The 22,934-nt window shown below is 32.5% G+C and overlaps 2 protein-coding genes across 2 annotated transcripts; one reads left to right on the forward strand and one right to left on the reverse strand.

Moving 5' to 3' along the window:
* On the forward strand, positions 1-5,999 carry LOC137924336 (uncharacterized). The gene is made up of 6 exons (XM_068767730.1): positions 1-13; positions 2,485-2,605; positions 3,292-3,498; positions 3,895-4,131; positions 4,627-4,913; positions 5,605-5,999. The coding sequence occupies exons 1-6, from the start codon at positions 1-3 to the stop codon at positions 5,997-5,999; spliced, it is 1,260 nt and encodes a 419-aa protein (XP_068623831.1).
* Positions 6,000-9,408: 3,409 nt separating this feature from the next.
* Positions 9,409-15,435, reverse strand: LOC137924357 (uncharacterized). The gene is made up of 8 exons (XM_068767753.1): positions 15,291-15,435; positions 14,900-15,096; positions 14,337-14,388; positions 13,178-13,279; positions 11,911-12,025; positions 11,607-11,691; positions 11,053-11,217; positions 9,409-9,477 (listed from the first exon to the last, which is right to left on the reverse strand). Exons 1-8 carry the CDS (start codon positions 15,433-15,435, stop codon positions 9,409-9,411), a joined length of 930 nt encoding a protein of 309 aa, XP_068623854.1.
* Positions 15,436-22,934: the final 7,499 nt, after the last annotated feature.

Genomic DNA, 22,934 nt, shown 5'->3' on the forward strand with positions numbered 1-22,934 from the left:
ATGGATTTAACAGGTATTTATTTTTTGAATTATGCATTGTATTAATATTACATACCTCATTTGACGTCTTTGTTTAGGATTGATAGGATTAAAAATGTAATTTCACTTCTTAATCAAGAACGTAGTATGAAGTACAACAGCTACTTCGTGTTTCTCATAAAAAGCTTATAGGCGCATTACTCAACAGATATTTTATACCAGCGAAACTTGCTAACTTTATAAATTTAATAGAGCGAGCCATATAATATTTATTCTGTTTTAATTAGTTATAAACGTGTATATAGGTGTTTATAACCAAGATGACAAAATAAAAAAAAACTTATATATTAATAAAACTTTTTTAAAATTAACTCTTTTTGCTTTCGGGTTGTATTGTAATACGTGGCCCTAAAATAATGTTATGTTGTGCGGGGCTAAAACAGGCTGGCTTTCTTCACGCCCCTCGTGACTTCCAAATCTATCCCTAAAACAAAAGACTCCCAACCACGCATCCTACAGGTTTAGATATAAGCTAGCATAATTATGCCCAACGATAGACAAACATAATTATTTTTTTCATTTTATACTTTGTTAAATTAAACCTGTATTATTTAGGCTTGCGTATTTTAAATAACTAACTAGATGACTTCCTCCCGCCTCGGATGGCCTGCACTACCTTTTAAAGGTGTAATTTCATAAAATCTATTTCTGTTATTTATATAATGCCAAAGAAAATCTGGGTAAGTGGACCTACAAAAAGAATGAAAATATGTATTTTTTTAGAACGTCCCCTAAAGTCCTTGCTGTTAGATTTTTAAATAAAATCCGTTCTATGCTGATATGTTTTTAACAAAAATGATATTCTTACTAAACTTTAATTCTCCATAGATATCGGGATGAGCCAGTAATGAGCTACATAGGTATCCTCTACCTCTTTTTTATGTATAGATAAATTATGAACAACAATATTAATAACTAATTATAAGAATATTAACCCGTACACAGTGTAACAGTACAACACCCGTAATCAGTACTTTACGTTCGATAAGACTTTATTAAGCTTCCGTTATTGAAAATTGTAAACAACCAACATATATTGTTTGTATTATTTCACACAAACAAGTTGAATGAGTACTACGATACTGTCAATGAAATAATAAGAAATATTTTCATAGTGAATTAGTGTGAATTGGTGGTAAGAGTGATAGGTATAATAGAGCAATTGCTCTATAGCCCATCGGAGGATTTAATCTTGTCAAAAGCGTTTATTTTTTCTAAAACAACATTGGTCAATTATACAAAATTGGTAAGGTAGTGACAGGTCGATCAATGTGAACGGCAATGCATTACGAAGAAGTCTCCTTGGACCTGTTAAACGGTTTTTTAACTCAAGCACGGTACCTACGTTGCTTGTGGTTGACGACCCGTCGAGTTGTAGAAAGACAGTCCACCTGGCATATCTCTCTACAACGCGATTGATCCAGGACCCGCAAGGTGAATCAATGTAATGATAAGAAATTACTTACCTACTAAAATACTAAGTTATATAAATTCTCTAAAACAATAACGAGATGTTTACATGAAATCAAACTTTGTTTTCTCATGTCTATATGACTTTTATTATTAAAACGTAAATTTATATTAAAATACGGTAAATTTTAACTTATATGTAAACATTTTTGTAAAACGTTATTATTCACCAATCGCTCAAACTCTTTACAATTTTGAATTAGTATACATTGACTTAAAGATCACAGTAATTCAATTAAAAATGTCCACAAGAGAATGCATATTACCGTTTTGCTTAGTAAATAGCAAAACTTTGTAGGATATTGTAATACGGGAGAATAATTCTATCAAAATATGATCAGGTGTTTTATCAGAAGCTCTTTAATATTTTAAAAGTAATGTTCAAATATTAAAATAATATTTTTTTTAAACGTCTATTTGCGATCGATGAACCTATTATTAGATGTTATAAAATTATGAACCGAGTAAGGAGGGTACAGGTCAAACAGCATGTATTATATAAATTCTAAAACTATTTAATTACTACTATTATCTGTTACTATCTCATTACTATTATATTATTAATGTATAGTCTATCGGTTGTGGACAATAAGATTTACATGAATAATATAATATTGATATTGCCCACAAACGGTGAAGAACATAGGCACATAGAAGAATATATGTTGCACATCTGTGGTCTTTGAATAAAAACACCGTTAAAACATAACAGATCAACTCGCTCGGAGTTCACAAGGAGACTTTAAATTTACTATCAAGCCTGGCTTGTTTCCTTCATCATGTCAGCTAATAGACGGCTACTGCCAGGCGTAGGCCTCCCCAAAGATCGCGCTGATGCCTTGCACTGCCCGCGTCTAGAGACTTCCCGCGACCTTAACTATGTGGTCGATCCAGCTCGTCGCCACTCGAGTCACTTGTGTCTTTGCAGTGATAGTATAATCTTAAGAAATTTATAGTTTCCTTTGTTAATTCTAGTGGATGAGTATATAGAAGGTCTCTTAAGCAAAGAGGCATACGACATACCTTCGGATTCTGTGAAGGTGGACGATTTGAAGACGACTCTACCAAAATGGTTCGATGAGGAGCTGTATAATAGGTGAGAGAATATTATTTTAAGACAGAACAATAACTACTACCCCTCCCCTATAGATTTCCAGTGGAACCGTTAGGAAGCGGACTGCACTCAGCCATAATGGTACCGGCGCATAGAATAGCGCCTACCCCTTTTGCTCTGAAAGCCGTAGGAGCCGGATAACGGAAAAATATCTTTCAAAGATTTAAAAGAAAAACCTGTAATATATCAAGTCCGTTTAGCATTATTAACTAAAATATAAATTAGTGCAAGCTTGTGTTAACTTGTAAAGAAGTAATAACATGAATATATGCAGACCACATAGCATGTAGAACTTGTAGCTGCTTGGGCGTTGAGGTTGGAGTGGAGATAACTAACCGGCAAGGTTTAGCTTATTAAGGTCGTCAAAAAATGCTGAATGCAAGCTGCTTGCTGCCGGTCCTATTGAAAATCTAGAGGGTGGGAAGGAGGGTCTGTCCAACCAAACGATGATGAAGAAATATTTTATTTCTATAAGTTCCGATGGAAAAGCTCCAATATTACTTATTATTAAAGGTTAATAAATACACAAACTCGTGCATTGTAAACAGAGGCCAGACTTTATTTCTATCATTCTTTAATAACACAACACTGCTACAAGTTATTTGATGATTGTAATGTTAAAAAAATGTATGAACGCTTGTCGATTTCAATTCTGATATTTATTTCAGGGGAAGAGATTTCTATCGGAGATACAGCTACGGATTTACGAATACATTTTTCATTGGGTTAGTCGCAATATTCGCTGTACCGAGTGTAGTAGAAGTTTTGTTGAATACCCAAAGGTCAACCACCAAGTACACCGCTTACAAACGATATCTGATGACCACTTTGCGAACAACTTCTTTATTTAAGCACGAATTAAAGCCTGGTAGTCCGTGAGTATTTTTTATAGAAATATTTATTTTGTCCTCTTTATGTTACACTGTACTTAATATACTTGAAAATTTTAATACTGGTCAATATGATGTAGAAAAGATTATTTAAAATACAGGAAGTGATTTCCTCGACACTAACATCAGTAACATAATTATAATTTACAACAAACTTTAAATACAAAACAGGTACGGAGAGTACGTCTTAGATAATAACGTCTTTAGCGATTTGTGCGCGTCGGCGGTTCAAGCAGCGAGCCTCAACAACTATTTTTTAACAATGAAATGATTTTACAACACCTACTGCCACTCCAGTTTGATCGATACAATTCCGAGCTTAACAGTGGATGCTAAGAATAAATAAATATAAACAAAGTTAATAAACGTACGCTTTGGCAGATCATGGAGATCCTTCGGAGCTATACGAAAGCGACACCTCATGGCTGTACAGGGTGCAAGCATAAAGAACAAGAAGATGATCTCACAACGTGATTTGGCCCTCACTCAATTTGCTTTATTTGGTTTTGTTCTACTAAAACCCGATAAGTTTGGCATCAGACAACAACGGGAAGGTGATTGGGACGCTTATCATCACGTTTGGAAGGTTTTTGGTCATATGGTTGGCATAAAAGACAGGTAAATTTTATTAAATATTTAGATAAACATTCGTAAATAATAACACCGTTTTTTACATTGCATAATTCTCGTTAGTATCGCAATATTTATTAAATGCATCAATAATGTTTTCCAATATACCTTTTTTGTTGCATTCCTACATGCAAAATAACATTAGAAAAACACAGATAGTAATCTGATCTGAATAGTAATCGATGAAGCTGAGGGTCGATTTTCTAAGGCACATTGAAATCGAAATTTGAAATACAGCCCAATCTGTGGTCCCCTCTCGATGGCTCCCTAATCACTCCATGAAACGGCATAGGCTTCCTTCAAAGATCACCACGATGACCGATTTAATGCTGACCACATTTAGCGATTTCCTCCTTGACTTTATATAGATTCATTATTCTTTTTCTTTTCTTCCGATAGACGACCACTGCAAATTTTAGGCCTTCCCCAAATAATTCTACGATGATCAGTAAATTTTCCAAAGTGAACTTAATTTTAATAAAGGTTCAACTTGTGCCGAAACGATATCACGGAGACTCGTCAGGCCTGCAAGCAGATACTGGATCGGGTCTACACGCCGTTGCTCGAAAACGTCCCGGAGTACTTCGAGCACCTGTCGCACATGATGATTGAGGGTTTGTGGGCGGTGAACTCTAATATGGAGCATGGCAGCCTCGTGTACGCCACCAAGAACTTAGCAAACGTCCCTGGGTACATCCTTACAGAAGCAGAGAGAATCACTTTGCAGACACGGATAAAGGAGCAGTTGAACGGAAGGCATGAGGATACCGGTAATGATCCTAATGACCACAGAAGCACATGTTAAACTTTTTTTAATAGGATAACAATAAGCAAACTGTGTAAATATGAGTGTTATCACACATTTTACCATTATAACATACGCAGCTTTGCTCAAAGTTTTGGAACTCCAAATAATTTATTTAGTGATATACCCTGCAATTTTCTCTGTAGCTTTCACAGGTTCATCGAACTCAGGGCTGTCAGATCCATAATCTGGATGAAAATTGTTTCAAATCACCTTTTGTCCTTTGCAACGCGGTCTTTCTCAAGTTTTTAGAAAGCCAAACCTTTAGCTTATTCCATATTCGGAGATGTTTACTACCGCTTACTGCTTGTACACCTTTTATTTTTACTTTACTGCTGAAATGCCAGTTTGAGATACGATTTGAGAAATTTCATTGTTGTTGCGGAATACTGTTCAGATGCAGTAATAGATTTTGCAGTGGTCACCGTCTACATGGCTGCTGAAACATACCAGCGGTGGAAATGTGTTAAATATGAACGACCCTTCGCAGTGTAACTTTTAAATTAGCTATAATAAATTGAAGTAATAAATGGGCAGTCCACCAAACCTTCAAAATAGAAAAATCATATTTTGTAAATGCCAGAAAGTGAAGCTTTGAACTAAGCGTTCACCTCATATTTGTTGTCATGCTTTACATAATAATAATTAAATTACAGGCGTTGATTCCATGGCTCTGGTACCAAAGCCGGGCTTCGAATGCCAGAGGACTCCCAGACTCCTTTACTTGAAAAACTACGATAGTTTGGACAACGCACCGGAGTACAGGAAATTGACTACAGCAGCTAAATACAAGATGGCCATATTCTCAATAATGATAACTTTTTACGGCACAACCATCGGTCGGTTTTTGTTAAACTGGTATTTGTGTTTTTCTTTGAAAATGAGCGAATATTTTCCTTACGTAGCCTTCTTTTTGTATGGAATCAAGAATGCGTACGTCGATGTTAACAAGGAGTCTCCTACGGACGACAGTTTGCCAAAACCCAACGCGTATTATTATCAGCCACAACCGCCCGAACCATGGTATAAAAGGATTTTGGCATTTTGGTAGGCAATTCTCTAAGATCGAAAAATAACTTATTTTTATATGAGGTATGGAATTTTACAGTATAACTTTTCCTTTAATTAATAATAAATTTTATACACAATCGATACAAGAGGAAAAGTAAAAAAAAACCTATTTTTAAAATTACCATCTAATTTTTTATCATATACTTATTTTTATCATTAATTAATTTTTATTTATTGCATTAATTTTTAACATTTATTGCAATACTGTGCAGTAAGGAAAATATATACTTAGTCTTGCCATATATTGTTATAAAGAAAAACAACATTTTTAACATTTAGTTATGTTAATTTAATACATTAATATAAAACCCATAAGTTTATTTAAAGTGATCTCCATTACCTTCATCAATAGCTGCACGCACTTTTGCTACGGGAAAATTCTTCAAAGCCTAATGTATGGATTGTTTTGGGAACTCCAAATTATCATAGCGTTTAGAGCAAGCTTTACTTTTTAAAATTAACCATAAAACATAATCTTGTGGATTAAGATGAGAAACTACGTTACGGCCAGTCTTCAGCTCTGATGAAGTCCGGGACGTTCGTTTCTAGCCAAGATTGGTTGGATCGTGCTCATGACTCAGCCCCGAGTCTTAATAAAAACAAGAATAACCAGGTTATTGAACATGGTGTTGTTACCGGGCTTAACAACCTTCTCAAGAATGTTGTGATGACACATTTGTGCCGATGTTTTAATATGTTTTTCACAAAAATATATCACAGTCACTCGTTCATAGCTATCACCCCACAAAACCAACACTGAAGTCGGATAATGCCCACATCGTAATCAGTTGATAAGTTGAAAAGCTTCTAGCATAGTTTTATCATTCATGTAATTTCGTTTTATAATACATAATTTTTTCTGTAGAACTGGTTTTGATTTTACCTCATTATACTTTTTTAAATTAAGTCATTATCAGTTAAGAAATTACCAGTGCATCTCTTATAGGCTGCAAGTCCTAAGTCATCTTTTTAAAAAAGCGACAATGTGCAATGTCTAGGTGCTACCTTTATCTCCCAAGACAAATTGTTTACTTTCGGATAGGATTTCTTAGAATTTTCTCTCTTGCTGCTTAGATTGCCTTTTTCGTAAGAACACCACGAATACATTGAACCTAGAATAGCCCGGTACATAGACAATTGACAAATACCAAGCGTATGGAACACTTTAAAAATTGTGTCTTGTACCCTACCTTCTTTATTTAATGCAACCACAGCGATTCAATTCTCTTTATCAACCCACTCCATACATATTACCAAATATTTTTCTCGAAAATTCAAAATCTCTTTTTGCAAGTACGCATTCAAAAAAATTTGAATCGTCGATTATCTTAATATTATGTCATTCATCGTCATTCATCGTCATTCATCGTCATTGGCACTAAACACTTATCTGTTAGGAAAACATCAACAATTGTTTTTGTAAAAGAAATTTAACGATATTTCATGTGTACCTATTAATATCAATCATGTAAATTAGACAACAAACAAAGTTGCGAATATTTCGATCATTCAGCTCTTTTCTGATAAATAAGTATAAAATTATTATCAGCGACACTGCCTTATAATAGGACACCGTATACTAGTCGTTAATAATTATATATAATACCTTTGTAATTGCAACGACGGCCGAACTGTGTTTACCTGCCAGTGTTGAGAGATGAGGGTTCCACTGAAACTTCTTATCAAAGGATAGCCAAGAACACCATTCAGACAGTCAGCTCTAACATTTGATTGATAATAAGTATGCCACAATTTTGAATTTTTATATTAGGACGTGAAAAGTCAATGCACTTGGTTTTCTTATCATTTAAGTGTAAAATAATAATTTCAAAACAACAAAGAAAACGTGACAACACACTGTTTATTTCATTATGATTACTCCTATTACGGTCGACTTTAAAAATAAGTGAAGTATCATCAGCAAAAACAATAATAAAAAATAAAATAAAACAATAATAAATTAAACAGAACTTTAAAAAACAACTTCCAGTCATTAACATAAAATAAACACAATGAACAATCATACAAAATGACAGATTCCAAATTCAAAAACAATAACTAGTTTATTAATAATAATAGTGTTTATGGTCATACTAAGTAAAAAAATAACCTTAATGTTTATTTTGATCCTAATCTGTAATAATTAATTACATTTATCGTATTCGAAAATTATGTATAACGGATCTTCCTTGATCAGGTGTAGGATTCATTCATCTCTTTCCACTTCAGTCTGTTTTGATGATAATATTAGATATTAGCAAATATGATAACAACTCGACATGATATTTTAACATTTTTAATTATAACATTACAAAATACACCATGTACAACATAGTAAATTAACATTTATCTTTATTTTAAAACATAATTTTAAAAACGTTGCAATAGTACAGTTGTAACTGCTTAGGCTGTATTAATCTTATATGGATCTTACTTCACGAATTTGTAATAGACCCCAAAACTTTGAGTGTCTTGACCAAACATGAAGTAGATTTTTTTCTTATATTTAATCTTAATTAAAATGAAATACGGCAGTGCTGCAATAATAAATATATGTTTAGCTAAATTTCTACTAATAAATTTCTAATTACTTACTTAGCATCTTATAAAAATTTCTGAAAAAAAAATGCGAAACACAGAACAAAGCATGTCCTTTTGTTCACTTATCCACCAAATTACAACAATAATTTTACATTTTTTTTCTTCTACGTAATATTTAAAGAAGGGAAGCTAATAACAATATTTCAAAAGACCAGGAGTGGTCGTTTGATAAATGAAGGAATCCAACGTCGACAAATTGTTTTCACTTGATTAAAAAGAAACGATTTATGACCTATAAAAATTAACAAAATGTTTATTAGTTTTTAAACGCAATAAAGTTAAGTATAACAAGTTCTTTTTCCAAGTTTGTAAAGAAATATTTATAAGAAAAACACCAATATAAAGTTTTTAATTACCAACAACATCAAAAATACCATAAACAGGCGACATCAGACAAAAAAAAAACTCTAAACTGGCTACTCATTTACATGTATATTATAGTATTAATAGTTATGTAATATTGTCAATAAGAAGGATTTTGATAGCAAAAAAATATTTACAATTCATATATTTTATTAAGTAAACATTTTTCTTAATTTCTTTGTATTGTGCTAAAAAGCAGATGTAACTTGCAAGTCGCTTATCATAAAAAATACTTATTTAATGGTTCAACAATAAGAAATTTTTAATTAAATTGATGACAAATTAACAACTTTTTTACACTGAGCATCTCCTTCAAGAATTTCCAAGCGGTAAAGCGGCACTAGTTTTGATTATTACTAGTTTAGATTTAATTTATTACTAGTTTAGATTATTACTAGTTTAGATTTAAAGATGTTTTCTTGTTACTACTTACATTCTTCAATAAGATGATACTGCAGGATTATGATCATATAGGTTACAATGCCCGCGATTATCTGAAACCATCGCCTCCATATAAATACATTAGAAACGAGTATCCTGAAGCTACCTAAAGTAACCTCCAGTGTGCCTTAAGGTAAATAGCTCGATATATAAACAGATATATTATTTTTTGGGATTCACGTACATAAGTACAATTACTGAAAATTAATAAAGATATAACACAGATAAACAATCCTTGTGACGTTTGCTTTTGACGCGAACGTACTAAAACACCGCGTATAGTACACATTCACTAATTAAAATTCGAGTGCCGGTCTGGCGCAAAAATCAGGGAGGAAACCATAGCCTCCCTGATAAGCGACGAAAAAAGCAAAGAACAGTTCCTCATACTGTGTAAAAAAATAATAAGTATTGTAATAGAGAAAAATAAAAGCCAATAAAAATGTAAAAACAAGAATGGAAAATAATGTAAAACAAATCAACATATCCCTATAAAGAAACAAAATAATAAAAATGAAAGAGTCACAATAATAGTAGAATATAAGTAAAAAATGTGATATACAGCAATAATAGAATATAAGAAAATGTAACAGTAATGAGGAATGAATGAAAGGCGATACAGAGCGAAAGGGAAAGATAATGGAATTGTGAAAAGAAAGAAATGATTGAAAGATAATATGAAGTATAAAAGAAGAGAATGAAAATAACAAAATGTCTGTGAATAAGTAAATAAATGTAAATAAAAAGTCCCTGTCCCACACCGGATAGGGGATACGAGAGGCTCCCAATAACGGGGGCCATTAAAAATAAAAAAAACCATGCTCACACTGTTCTTTCTATGCTTACAGTAAAATTTTCTAACATATTTTTTTCTCGTAGGCAATTAGTACAAGGGACAGTCTTGTAACGGTGTAATAAAAATGTTATGCTTCTTTTATCAGAAGTACTGTAACGCGTTCAAAGTGTCAGCGATGGCTTAGGTCGGGAACTCCGTCTATTGAAGACATTGGTTCATTTTTCAGTTAATCGCTCTTTCCGGCGCTGGTCTCGTCAATCAGGGTTAAGTTTCTGAACTCGAGGAGACATTTGTTAAAGAAGAGAAGGTTCAAACTGGCAAACCTATGTGAAAACGTTTTCTGACCCTAACGTACAGCAAATGCTGGTAGTACTCGGAATTTAATTTGGCACTTCGATTACAAGAGTTTCGGATTTGCAAAGTGAACTCTGTTCAATACAGACTAAACTCTATTATAAAACTCTATCATAAAATAACATATCTCTATATCCAATTTCGGGTACATTCTTCTCTTTCTAATACTTATTCTAAAATGCACGCAAAATAATCTTGCTCTTAGCAAAATCAATGTTAGATTGGTAGTGGACATAATTTATTCCTTTACAAGGCTTCAGTTTCCGTTTTTGAATGAAGAAAATATGATAGAGTTGATATAGATGTTCTAATTCTCTCATAATCTCCACAGACTACTTCTTATTTTTTATTGACACAAAGTAATATATGACTAGATGAATAACAAAAAAGCGTTGCTATCAAACCACTAAAGGCTCGCAGCTGACCCTAGGGTTACTTAAGGCGTCTTCATGGATGGCAATAATTTGACAATACCTACCGTGGCAAGTTGTGATCTTTGTAGCGAACAAATAGACAGCGGCGAAAATGAAGGCTTGTAAAGTAAAATTTGCTTGCAAAACGTATCCAGTTCAGTGCACATCCGTTGTCCGGCAGGAGTCATGATGTAGATCGCCTTGCTCAAAAGAACTTGTGTTGTACTCATCTGTATTAGAATTATTCTTTCATACAACTTATAGAGTTATATGTATGATATCATAAAGGGTATTCTTTAACAAGATTTATTTAAAACATACGAAACATCTTCTCATCTAATATCCCTCAATGCGTTAAGACGAAAGTCTACAGCGAATGTATGATAACAGAGATGACTTACGTCACAGAAACTTGCGGTGGGTTTGTCATTGCATTTCCCTAACATAAACTAAAAAAAAATTTTCGTTGTAGTCATAAACTATAATTTTGGGGTATACTTAAATGCGAATGCTTAATCTATTAAATATCTCCAAAATATCATTTCTATCTCAAGTCGATTGTGTGTCGACCGAAATTCCGTCATCAAAACACGATCATAATGTCACGGTAAGTACTCACCTCGTCGTGTGTTCGGTGGAATGATTCAATCATAGCCAAGATTTCTATAAAACGAAGCACCGTCCACACCACCGGAATCAATATCCTGGTCACGTACATCCATTTATTAATTAAATCTATAAAAAAATTGTTATTAAATAAACCAAAATTATACATATTAAAATTATTTTAGTATCCAAAATCGGCAAGCTAAAATATATTTGTATCATTCGTGGCGCGCTATTTCAAATTTTTTCAAACCGTGTTAGACGTACCTGGTAAACATATATCCCTTATCAAATAATAATTAGTTATAAATGTGTACCCAATATAGGACGCTAACAGCATCAAAAGCAATAATCCATTGTCATCGTTGAAATTTCCTACGACTTTGTATAGCAGAATATAGGAGTCAGATAAACGACGAATCGAGTCACGTGCTGTAAAATAAAGGTTATACATATGAAAGACGAGAGAAAGTCGGTCCCAAATAACTACAGAATGGATTATTTTTATCAAGAAAAGATGAAAAAAATGGAGTGTGACATCATGAAAGTTGCGGAAAATTCATGGTCAAGTCCAGTCAGAGATAGAGAACTCTGAAATTAGATGGAGGAGGCATAAGTCGCTTCAGGCGACACTTAACTTGATAACGATTGTTGACGATTGACGTAAATTTTAAAAAAAACTTTTTATTTATTACAAATACTAGAAACATAAAATATCAAATTATTGTATTCGTTATGAATGATATGTTTAATAAATATATATGTATATTGTTTTTATACTATTACAATGAACAAAACAAAACAGACATAATTGCAAAACTTATTGAGATGCCGCAGTTTAATAGAAAAAATTATTCAAACAAAACGTAAATCTGAGATTTTATTTCTTAAATTAATATCTTCATAATAAAATTTTTTTTAAAAAAAATGTTTTATTTCGTACACTGAAAGAAATTATTAATTATGAGTAATAATTTTATAAAAGGTAGTTTTATTTTTCTTAAATGGCAACAGTACTCGACCCCGTCACTCTTTTGTGACAACTTCCGGTAAAAGGATTAAGAGTGGTGGGGCTGAAACAGCGTTTTGTAGTCGGGCACTCAGTCACTCGTTCAATAACCATCGAAGTGATAAGTTGTCTAATGGAAATTATATTAGTTGGCCTATGAGAGTATTAAAAGTAGAATAAAAGTATTCACTGTTCTGTGATTTGGAGTTTTTTCTGATATATGTGATTTTATTTCTATAATACCATAAAGGCTCATTTGGCAGAAGAGGAAGACTGACAAAGGTTAGCTGGGTCCAGATCTAGAGCATTGCTTTATCACACAGTGCTTAGAAGGCCTGGTATAAAAACATCGGTAAAACCGGTTGTAACAACTATAAAAATTTAACAAAAATGGGATCTGCTAAATTTTTAAAGTAATCTTGCAGAAAAGAAAACTGTGAACTTCAGATATAGAGAAACTTCTTAGCTGCCCATTTACCACGGTAACATATTATTATAGATATTGTAACTAAGATTGTCAACAATTTGTCTTAACTAATGCTATTTTCTAAAAATAATAAATAAATGTTTCTTACCTGAATCATCATCTAATTGATCAATCCATTTTTTCGTATATGTTGCCGGTGGAATTACACTAACGCACAGTAATGAATTTTTTATTTGCGTTGGCTTTTTATCTGTAAAAAGTGTTTAGTGTAAAATCAAGGTATTTAAAAAACGAAATTTAATTAGAACACTGCTCTATTTTATTTTTGATTTTCAATTTCAATTTTGCTAACAATATACCTTGTGCTTTTAGTAGATCAATCAACCTTTGTAGAGCTATATTTATACTTTTAACTGTTGCATAGATCGCCAGAATAACAAAAGTTACTTGCATTATAAGTAATAAGGTTAAAATGTATCCACTATATAGCAAGCAGTAAAGACATACAACCGCCACTGTAATTACAGAAATTAGTATCAAAATAAGATGGTCAAATACTATGTCATCGACAGAAAACGGATATTTTTTAGAGGAAATATGCTATATAATTTATGCGTTATGAAATAATGTAAACTTAATTTTAATCTGACCATTAAAGATGATTGTGATAATCTTATATGATAAAGCTATTTTGATATTCACCATGACTTTGACAGATGTCGTTCGGCAAGGATTACAAAATTAAATTAAAAATGTAGAACACTGCACAGGCTATGGTTATAGATATAAAATTTTTAAAGGGGTAAATATAAAGCTCATTTGTTAGCAAAATCCTTTAAAGGTTTGGAACCTATTTCTAATCCTGGAACCCTTTTTTGATAACGACAGGTCAATGACTTCTAGCAGTACAAAGTCTGCAAGGACAGATAGTAATCAATAAATAATTTTAACGCGTGCTGGTAGTAATCCGAATTTCGAAAACGCTTTTTATTACTACATTATCATTATGTTATTTATTATTTCTGAAACCATTGACTTTTGGATGAGGTGCACCATATATTAATTGACAACAGATGAGCCTCTTTAAAACTTATTCATAACCATTCTCCATGTCTAATTAACTATAATTTTATCATTTAAAATGAGAATGTTTAAGATATATAATATAATACATCAATTAACGCAGTTGTAACATAAAATGCATTACTTACTCTGTCTCTTGTTCACATAGGCATCTAATACATACACGCCATAATCTATAAACACGATAACATAGGCATAAATCAGAAGCGCAATGAAAAGTATACCAAATAAACTATCCCTTGGGTTCTTGTACTTATAGCCTATGTCTTCACTAATCTGGAACATAATAAAAACTATATTCTCAGGATACAGATCATATCATTTTTAGGCATACTGCTGTTGTGTAATGCAGCTGCAATAAAGACAATTTTGTCCAGCAGAAAAGAGCTAGCTTTTCGAGCTGTTAAACTTAAATCATTATAATTTTAATTGTTGTTTCTCAATATGTGTATAAAAATGTATTGTATGTTAGAAGAAGTTAGTGTGATACGCACTGTAAATACTAGAAACTAAAACAAATTTCGTTGTACTCGACTATATCTTTGAATAGCTAAATAATACGCTTTTACAATAAGATGCCTATATATATAATACCCTTTTTACAAATTTTTACTAGTCATTTTTACTAGTTATATGTTTGTACTAAAATATAAAAGTTTGATCTTACAGACGGTACTCTTGAGGAATAAGAACTTGTGTTACTAATATGACCACACTTTTATTCTATTATTAATTCATCCACTGTACCTCGCCACTCACATATAAAAGCAAAGTAAAACTGTCCAACCTTTTCGATACCTTTCAGTATCTTCAATGTTTTTTTCATCCGTGTCTCTCCTTGGATTACGCCTATAACCGCTATCGCGAACAAAGTTCCAAGATCACTGAGCCAAACAATCAGAGCGGACGTAGTCTTAACCCTGATAGCTGCGTGGGTTCCGAAGACGTGCAAGTCCATTACTAAACCGACTCCTATTGTTCCTACTGTAGACAGTAAAATTGTATTAATTCACATTAAATGTTTTATTTGTAATACCAAATATTTCAAATTGCTCAAGAACTGAAAGACTGTGACTTTGTTCCATGCAAATATAATTGTCAAACGAAGTTGGAGCGATTTCGCAAGTAAATTCCATGTGTGCCTAACTTACTAATTAAAGCAAGAAGAATCCAAGTACAAGGTCCTGGTTTAGACGCGCGAGCAATGTAGCCGTCACCACGCGGCTTCAAATGCAATGGAGCAGCGCCGTGGTATTTCGAGATTTGCAAGACCATCGCCAGAGTGCCGCTCACCGGACAAGACTCCTTATCGGATTTGTCCATACTAAAATTTTATTTAAAAAAAGGTATATTCGTTTTTATTACAACAAATTTATATATTTAAAACTTACGTACTCGAAAATGTCTTTCGTAGACTTTAAACATGTTAAACCGGAAGAGCTTTAGAGGCATTATTATTTTTCAAAACTCAATTGGTTAGGCAGACGTATAGTAACGCATTATTATATTTACATTATCCACTTTTAATTGTACAATAAATCATGGATACTAATGGTAGCATTCGTAATGTTTTACTCATTTCTTGATGCTATCACCTGCTAATGGAAGTAAAAACAGAAACCAAAATATATTCATAATAAATTATTTTTGTATGTTAGTCTCAATTTCATTTCATTATTATATCAACAAAACTCGTACATCGGTTCATACAGTGGTAGAGATAGATAAATAGAATCTATTTCAGATTTTTTTTGATAAAATACAAAAACATTAAAGTAATATAACTGACAATTATTCAATTTTATTGCTAACTTGTTAACACTGTGATTCCTATATCCACCACCAAGCAGTCCTGTGCAAATGTTATTGCAGGCGCCGTAGCTATTACTTTATTTACTGGATTAAGTTAACACCAGAGAATGCATAACTTATATCAATGGTTAGTAACAATGTGGTAAGGATACGTTTACACGATGACAAAATATCAATTTTTATTTGTCATCTATGGGTACGCACGCGTTGTGTTTGCTGTGATTTTTCCTTTATTCTTGGCGTATTTTTAAAAAGAAATTATTTATATTGTAGGGGTTGTAGAACTCAAAATGAATATCGTAGGTCATATCGTGTAAGCATTGATTGAAAATTTTATTTTCAATGTGAGACACCTGAAAACTGACAGTTAATAAAAAATTATTACTTATGCACCTTTCAATAAAGTAGTCATGTGTAAAAGCATCTTTATATTTATTTACAATAATTGACGCTTCTTCGAATTATCTGTCCCTTTTGTCGAAAGAGCGCTATATTAACTAAATGCGATGGATATAGTATTACTGAGTCAAAACTATGTACAACGTCATGTTTGAAAAAATCGTACGTAGATAGAGAACTGACCATACTTTTATATTTTAAAGGTACGTAATTAACTACCGAGTTAACAGTGCGTCGAATCACTTGTAATCACGTGATCATTTCGCTCATCTCGATAAAATAAAAAGCTGGTCTCGTCATTGATTTATATAAAGGAAATTCATACAAGTTTTATTGACTTTATTTATTACTAGTATACATAAACTGTAAAATGTATTATTTATATTATATATGCATGTCTGTGTGAATTTGGGTGCATGGGTACATGTATTTATCTTTTTAAATATGTTATGCTATAATAATATTTTAAACTATCTCGTACAATGTACACTTTGGATACCGACTATAGATGTAAGGCCGGTTTAAAACGAATTAAACCAATCGGTTTAAAACGAAAAAAACCGTTTAAAACCGAAAAAACCCATTTTTTTCGATTTTAAACGTTTAGTGTTGACGACTATGTTTTTCTTAAATATAAACACATTATCTATTCCAAGCGTAGACATTACCTAGCTAAGTTGAAAAACTATTATCTAGTTAACTATATTGGTTATTTTGAAAAGATTTATCAATCAGTTTCATTCGGTTTAAAACCAAACCCACACACTTGCACTTCTCACGCGGAGAGACGACAAGATGCAACGTTGCCAGCTCGCTTACTCCACACCACACACACACATACATAGCGTGTTGCGTGCGGACATGTCAGTGTTACCAGTATTGTAAAAAAATGTACAAATTTGGATTCAATATAAAGGTACTCGTACCAAATATGCCAAACATTACTAAATAACTAAAATGTAATGAGCTGTTATACAATTAGATTATTAGATACCCGACTTTTTCTTGAAAGTAATAAAAAAAACTGGCTAATCTTACACAGTCCACTCGACAACATGATGATCATACAGTCAAGAAAGTCATGAAAATTTATGAGGCGCCACTATCTTTGTAAAACTGACTGACATTTCTGTCCTAAAATTAAATATGGCAACACTTTATTTCTTTTCATGACTTTCTTGACAGACTGTAACTGGCCTGCCTACCTACCTTGTGACGTTATCAGGGTAAAGGGACTTTATTGTCGATTTTGAGATGTCAGTATTTTCGAATTCTACTCGTGATTCTCCATTGAATTATGTACTTTTCAATACACATTTCTCTTTTTTCTTTATGATTTAGGTACATATTTTAATCTATTGTATGTAATATTATTTCTTTATAATTATAGTACTTTATATGTAATATACTTACCTACATAGGTATAAACTGCATAGGTAACTAACACAAGACCAAGTATTGTCGATAATGATGTGTAAAAACACTGTTCTTATATTTTAGTAGGCGAGTTTTAAACCGTTTAAAAAGATTTATTTGGAGTTTTAAACCGCCACTTTTGGATTTAAACGTTTTAAATCGGCTTTTTTACATCTATAATACCGACTATTGATTCTTCTTCTGTTTGCATACTATAGCAGTAATCAATTGTAACAAATTGAGTGATTAGACCGCCCAGTGTATTTTTTTAAAGTGCGAGTATAATAAATCTATAGTATCATTCTGGCGGTGCGTGCACAATAAAGGGTAATGAATAGACCATTAAATAAATGATTTTAGGACAACAACAAATCTTATAATTGAACTAGTTTACCACTGCATCCTTTTTTGTGTTTATTTCAAAGTTCCTTTAAAGCCATGTTGAACGTCGCGTTCCTCTGGTGTACCGATACTTGAGAAGTGGAAAAGAAGTCCACACTTAACCATGTGAAATTCTTAAATTGCATTTGTCCTTGACTAAAAAAAATATTCAAGTAATTTACACAAACTGTGCAGATATTTGAAAGTAAACCCGCGTACTAAGTCAACCCTGCGACCCAACCCAAGTCAAGTCCCAACCCATCACTAGTCAATTATAAATCGATGCCTTACTTAGTAACAACTGTTTGTTGTTCAATACATACTTTGCTTATCAGATCACTTCTTTGTGTTCTACTTTATTGTAAAATTTAATAAGCATGTTGCATTTACACAATTTGTTGCTTAATGGAAAATACATTGAAACATATCGCCTAATCTGTGAATACATTTCAAACTATAAAGAATAATAAAAAAAAAATAATGCACCCATTGTTATTCCCGCGTAATGTATGTGTATGACACAAGTTTAATAATGTACTAGGTTTTTTCATAGTTTTGATCCTTATCATAAATTCCTGACACAAGCTATTCGAGCCATTGTTCCTTCGCGAGGTAGCATCTTATTAAATTATGATAATTTTAATAAAACCTAATATCATTTGTGACTCTTAAAGCACTTAACAACGCAGCATGCAAAATCGACTTTTAATACCGATGTTTAATTTATTTAGTACCTAAATTTACTAAGCTTTTCTTTTCGCTGCCAAAAAGTGCCCGTTTACACTATTTCCATACTTCTGGAGTGCTCCTGTACCTTTGGCAGACCACCTTGAGCTCCTGAGATTAACTCTTACCGCGACGCTCAACAATGAAATATACCTTAAGTCTAAGGCTAAGTTAGCTTGTAAAAAGCTCAGTGTATTGAATAAGGTCAGGCGTTATTTTACAACGCACCAAGCACAGGTCCGGACATGTGTGGAATATTGCTGCCACCATTGGGGTGGGCTGGGTACATAGCAGCTCAAATCTCTTGATTCGGAAGAACAGCGTGAAACGCTCTATTAGCCGTGTTGGCAGTCCAACGTGGAAAAAAAGAGTTAAATAAAAATAACTAAAAATACCAACATAAAATTTAGAGCAGTAATTATTTTGGATAAATTCTGACTTGTACTATCTTCATGGGAATCATTGGGCGCTAGTTATACCACTGTATCTTGATTTATAATGTCATATATCCTTATAGTATCATATTACAAACTAATCTATTACTTCTACAGAAACTTATTTTTTAAAAAAATCTCACAGTACCGCGTTTTACACTATGCAATATTTTCATTATAGTTACAAAATTTTAGAATCAGTGAATCCCAATTAAAAAATAATTAAAACTTTTAAATTTGGTTACAACAAATTAAAAAAAAAAGTTTGTAAAATGAAAAAAATACCGAAAATGAAATTGGGGGAGCCATGTTGTTTTTACTTCAAATCGGCCGACTTTTTGGAATAGCACCAGTGCGTATTGAGAAACGTGGATCGAAACATTTCATCAGATACTCGTGTTCATATATGTACCTCGGATCAACTTTTGTTACGGTTGTTAGTAAGTGAAGTTTTATTTTATTTTATTTATTTTATTTGGTATTATTAACTTAACCGGGTTTTATTCACACAGCGCTGAACCACGCAGGCCAGACCATTTTACACTATCTGAACGTGAGGGCTTCTCCATTAGGAACCTAAGCTCGGTTAGATTAGTCATTTTACCAGATTTAATCTTTTCTGAATATATAATCTTAAATTTACAAAACGTCAAGGTTGCAATGAGGTGATGTAAGACAAATTATTATGTAGCAATTTGTGATTGTTTTTCTTTAGCCGTTCATTTATTCCTTGTCTCAAACTCACATAAAAATATTTTGTCATTTTCAGGTATAATATGTCTAATCGGTTTGATATGGGACTTTGTTGTAAAGTATGCAGAGGGTGTGCTGCGCATCGGTACAATTTCAACTCTTCTGTGGTTCTTAAATCATGGCCATAATTTAACCATTGCCCTATTAAGTGCATTTGGAGCTAACGGTCGGATCCGACGTTTGATTGAAAAATTGAAGAATATGAAAACGATTTGCATTACACTACATATGAACCACTATGACATAAACCATATTGTAATACTATGCATATGGTCACAGAACGTTATTTTGATTCACAGGTTTGGTGTCGTTTTTTGTCTCCTAGGTCAGCCCGCCATGGATTAACCAAACTTAAAGTCTCACTTTTTGTGGTATCCCTGATAACGAGTTTAACATTATATATACATTGAAGATTTTAGCACTGGAATAAGTGTGGAAAAAAACTCTAGTAGTATGTGATAATACCGTGTACCCATGTACCGTCGTTCCCGGCTGAGCAACACATATGATTTCCATACGGAACTGTTCAATTTTAGCTCGTACTTGATTTTAGTACTCATTTTTCATTAGCGGCGTTGGTTTTAGTAAAAGCGGCAGAGTTGTAATAATACTTAATTCTGTATAGTTGTAGCGTAAAAAGCATCGCTTTATTTAAGATTTGATTTGCTGCAGGGTCAACGGAATGGTTATGCCAGATAGAAGTCTAAAGTCCGATTGTAATATCAACATCTTTTATGTTTTTCACACAACATATGTAAGATATCTATTGCCAGAAATTACCATAGAATTCCAAGAGAGAAACTGGTTGGCACCAGTTTATGAGCATCCAGCAAGCGGCTTACATCCAACATACATTATTACGCTTTGATATCGTACAATAGCGTAGTCTTAATTACGCTAGCTTTGTGTCGCCAAAGGTAGAGCTGTGGCTCCATGAGCGTCACATTTCTTAATGCACGTGAAACGGATTAACCCCGAAATGGGCGCCAAAACAACTTTATAGGGATGCGTATCCCGCTGACTAGAGATTTGGATTTGTTGTAGGAATGTTAGATGTACTTACAAATTTTTGTGATACAAATACAACGTCGCGTACATGAGTTACTCGTATCATATCGAGTATGCAGTATACGCATTATGTCATCAAATTATTTCATTTACTGAACGAGAAGATCAAATTCTTTTTTAAACTCAAAAAAGTAATATTGTTATTTACGCATATATAGTTTTAATTATAATACCATACTTTCAGATAGAAAAAAATAATGAGAACGACGGAGAATAAAATTACTTTTATCGTTTGCAATTTGTCGACACTTGTTTGCGGCGAGTGCTTGGTTTTTTATATTTCAATATGCAGTGCATTAATACATGATCGTACGCAATGTAAGTTTTTAATCTTGTTTTAGTCCGTTGGAATGCCAATTTACTTTATGAAAAAGCGACAAGGCCGTGATCCGTCCCGGGATCCTATGAGGATTGATAGATATCACACATTATTTTAATCTTGTGTCTCGGGATATGTTGGTTTTCTTCCTATATTTTTTATTTAACTTACGTAAGCAGTGGTTATTTTGTACAAAGTGTCTGCGACCTGCCAAGGACTACAGTTCGTTCGCTGTAATAATGCAGTTAATCTTTATTGGCCGTTGCGTTCAAAAGTATGCTTTCAACTTAACACTGAGTTTGACATTCTTATTAGAAACATGGTGACTGGTTATACGGCGTGGCTAGGCTGACGGACAATTACGATTCATATAATTATTATTGTAAATGGACCGATGTCTACCGTTGTTAAGTATTAATAGATATGTGAGATATTTATTACTCTTAGTCAAAGAAGGAAATTAATACAGGAATCGTTCGTTTACATCTGTATATTTCGTACACCTGTCATGGTTGTGATTGATGAATCTGTCATAAACAACAGATTGTCGCCGGAACCTTTATGTTCTGGAGTAGTGTCTACGAAACGGCAAACGCAGTTGTCAACTTTTTTTTTAATTTTGATCTTGTCGTCTGTTGAATGTTCTCTTCGTCCGTAACGAGTAAAGTTATAACCATTTTCTTAAAAATTGGCTTCCCGTGATCGTCACGATGTCGTCGGTCCACCTAGTGGGGGCTCCTCGCCAACCGGCTTGTCGACATTTGAGTTTTTTTTTGCCTTAAGGTTCGTCCGGCACAGACGGTCAATATTTGGTTTCGTACAAGGAATGTTTATTTTAATTTCTCTTTAAAAAAAATTGCATTGATAAATAATCGTTTTTGTCTTCTTTGATTAGGTAATGTAATTATAATTGCACATATTACTTAATCAGAATTGTTTATTCGTCCCGTTTATTTTTTTAATTATTTCGTGGTACATACAATCATAAATATATTATTATCATTAAAGACCAGAGTCATAAATATATATATATATATAAATATATATATATATATATATAAATATATATATATATATATATATATATATATAATAATTTGATTCAAATTTAAAATGACTGACCAGTATTGAATAACCAGCAGCTAAAATAATGAGAAGTGTTGTCATCAATTATTTACTAAATTTTAAAAAATAACCAAGAGAAGTAAATTGAAAGTCCTGAATTTTAAGTGTTTTATACCTACGTAAGTATTTTCTTAATAAATATAATTATTTAAATAATTTGGAAGTACGTTTTTGCATATCTTTTAAACATGAATTTAATAGCAGCTCGTGAAAACTTTCAAACTTAGAAAAATGGCCTTCTTGAGGGAAAAAAAATAGAATGAGGAATGCAATCTAAATGTACATTTTATTCGATTATACACTCAAATATATACAGAAAGAATTAAAAAATAAAAATCAATTTTAATTTATTTTAATTCAAATAATGTTTTTTTTTTTAAAGTCTTAAA

Source organism: Battus philenor, unplaced genomic scaffold (genome assembly GCF_028537555.1).
Source record: "Battus philenor isolate CCGP_79_NKW_IND1 unplaced genomic scaffold, ilBatPhil1.0.hap1 SCAF_23, whole genome shotgun sequence".
NCBI lineage: Eukaryota > Metazoa > Arthropoda > Insecta > Lepidoptera > Papilionidae > Battus > Battus philenor.

Bases quoted from the DNA above. Each gene is read 5' to 3' on its own strand.
- LOC137924336 (XM_068767730.1), top strand. The intron at 4,132-4,626 runs GTAAATTTTATT...ATTTTAATAAAG, and splicing joins ATGGTTGGCATAAAAGACAG to GTTCAACTTGTGCCGAAACG. The intron at 4,914-5,604 runs GTAATGATCCTA...ATTAAATTACAG, and splicing joins CGGAAGGCATGAGGATACCG to GCGTTGATTCCATGGCTCTG.
- LOC137924357 (XM_068767753.1), bottom strand. From the start codon at position 15,435: ATGGACAAATCCGATAAGGAGTCTTGTCCGGTGAGCGGCACTCTGGCG. The intron at 15,097-15,290 runs GTACTTGGATTC...TACTGTCTACAG, and splicing joins CGCGTCTAAACCAGGACCTT to TAGGAACAATAGGAGTCGGT. The intron at 12,026-13,177 runs GTAAGAAACATT...TTTATTTTACAG, and splicing joins TCAATTAGATGATGATTCAG to CACGTGACTCGATTCGTCGT.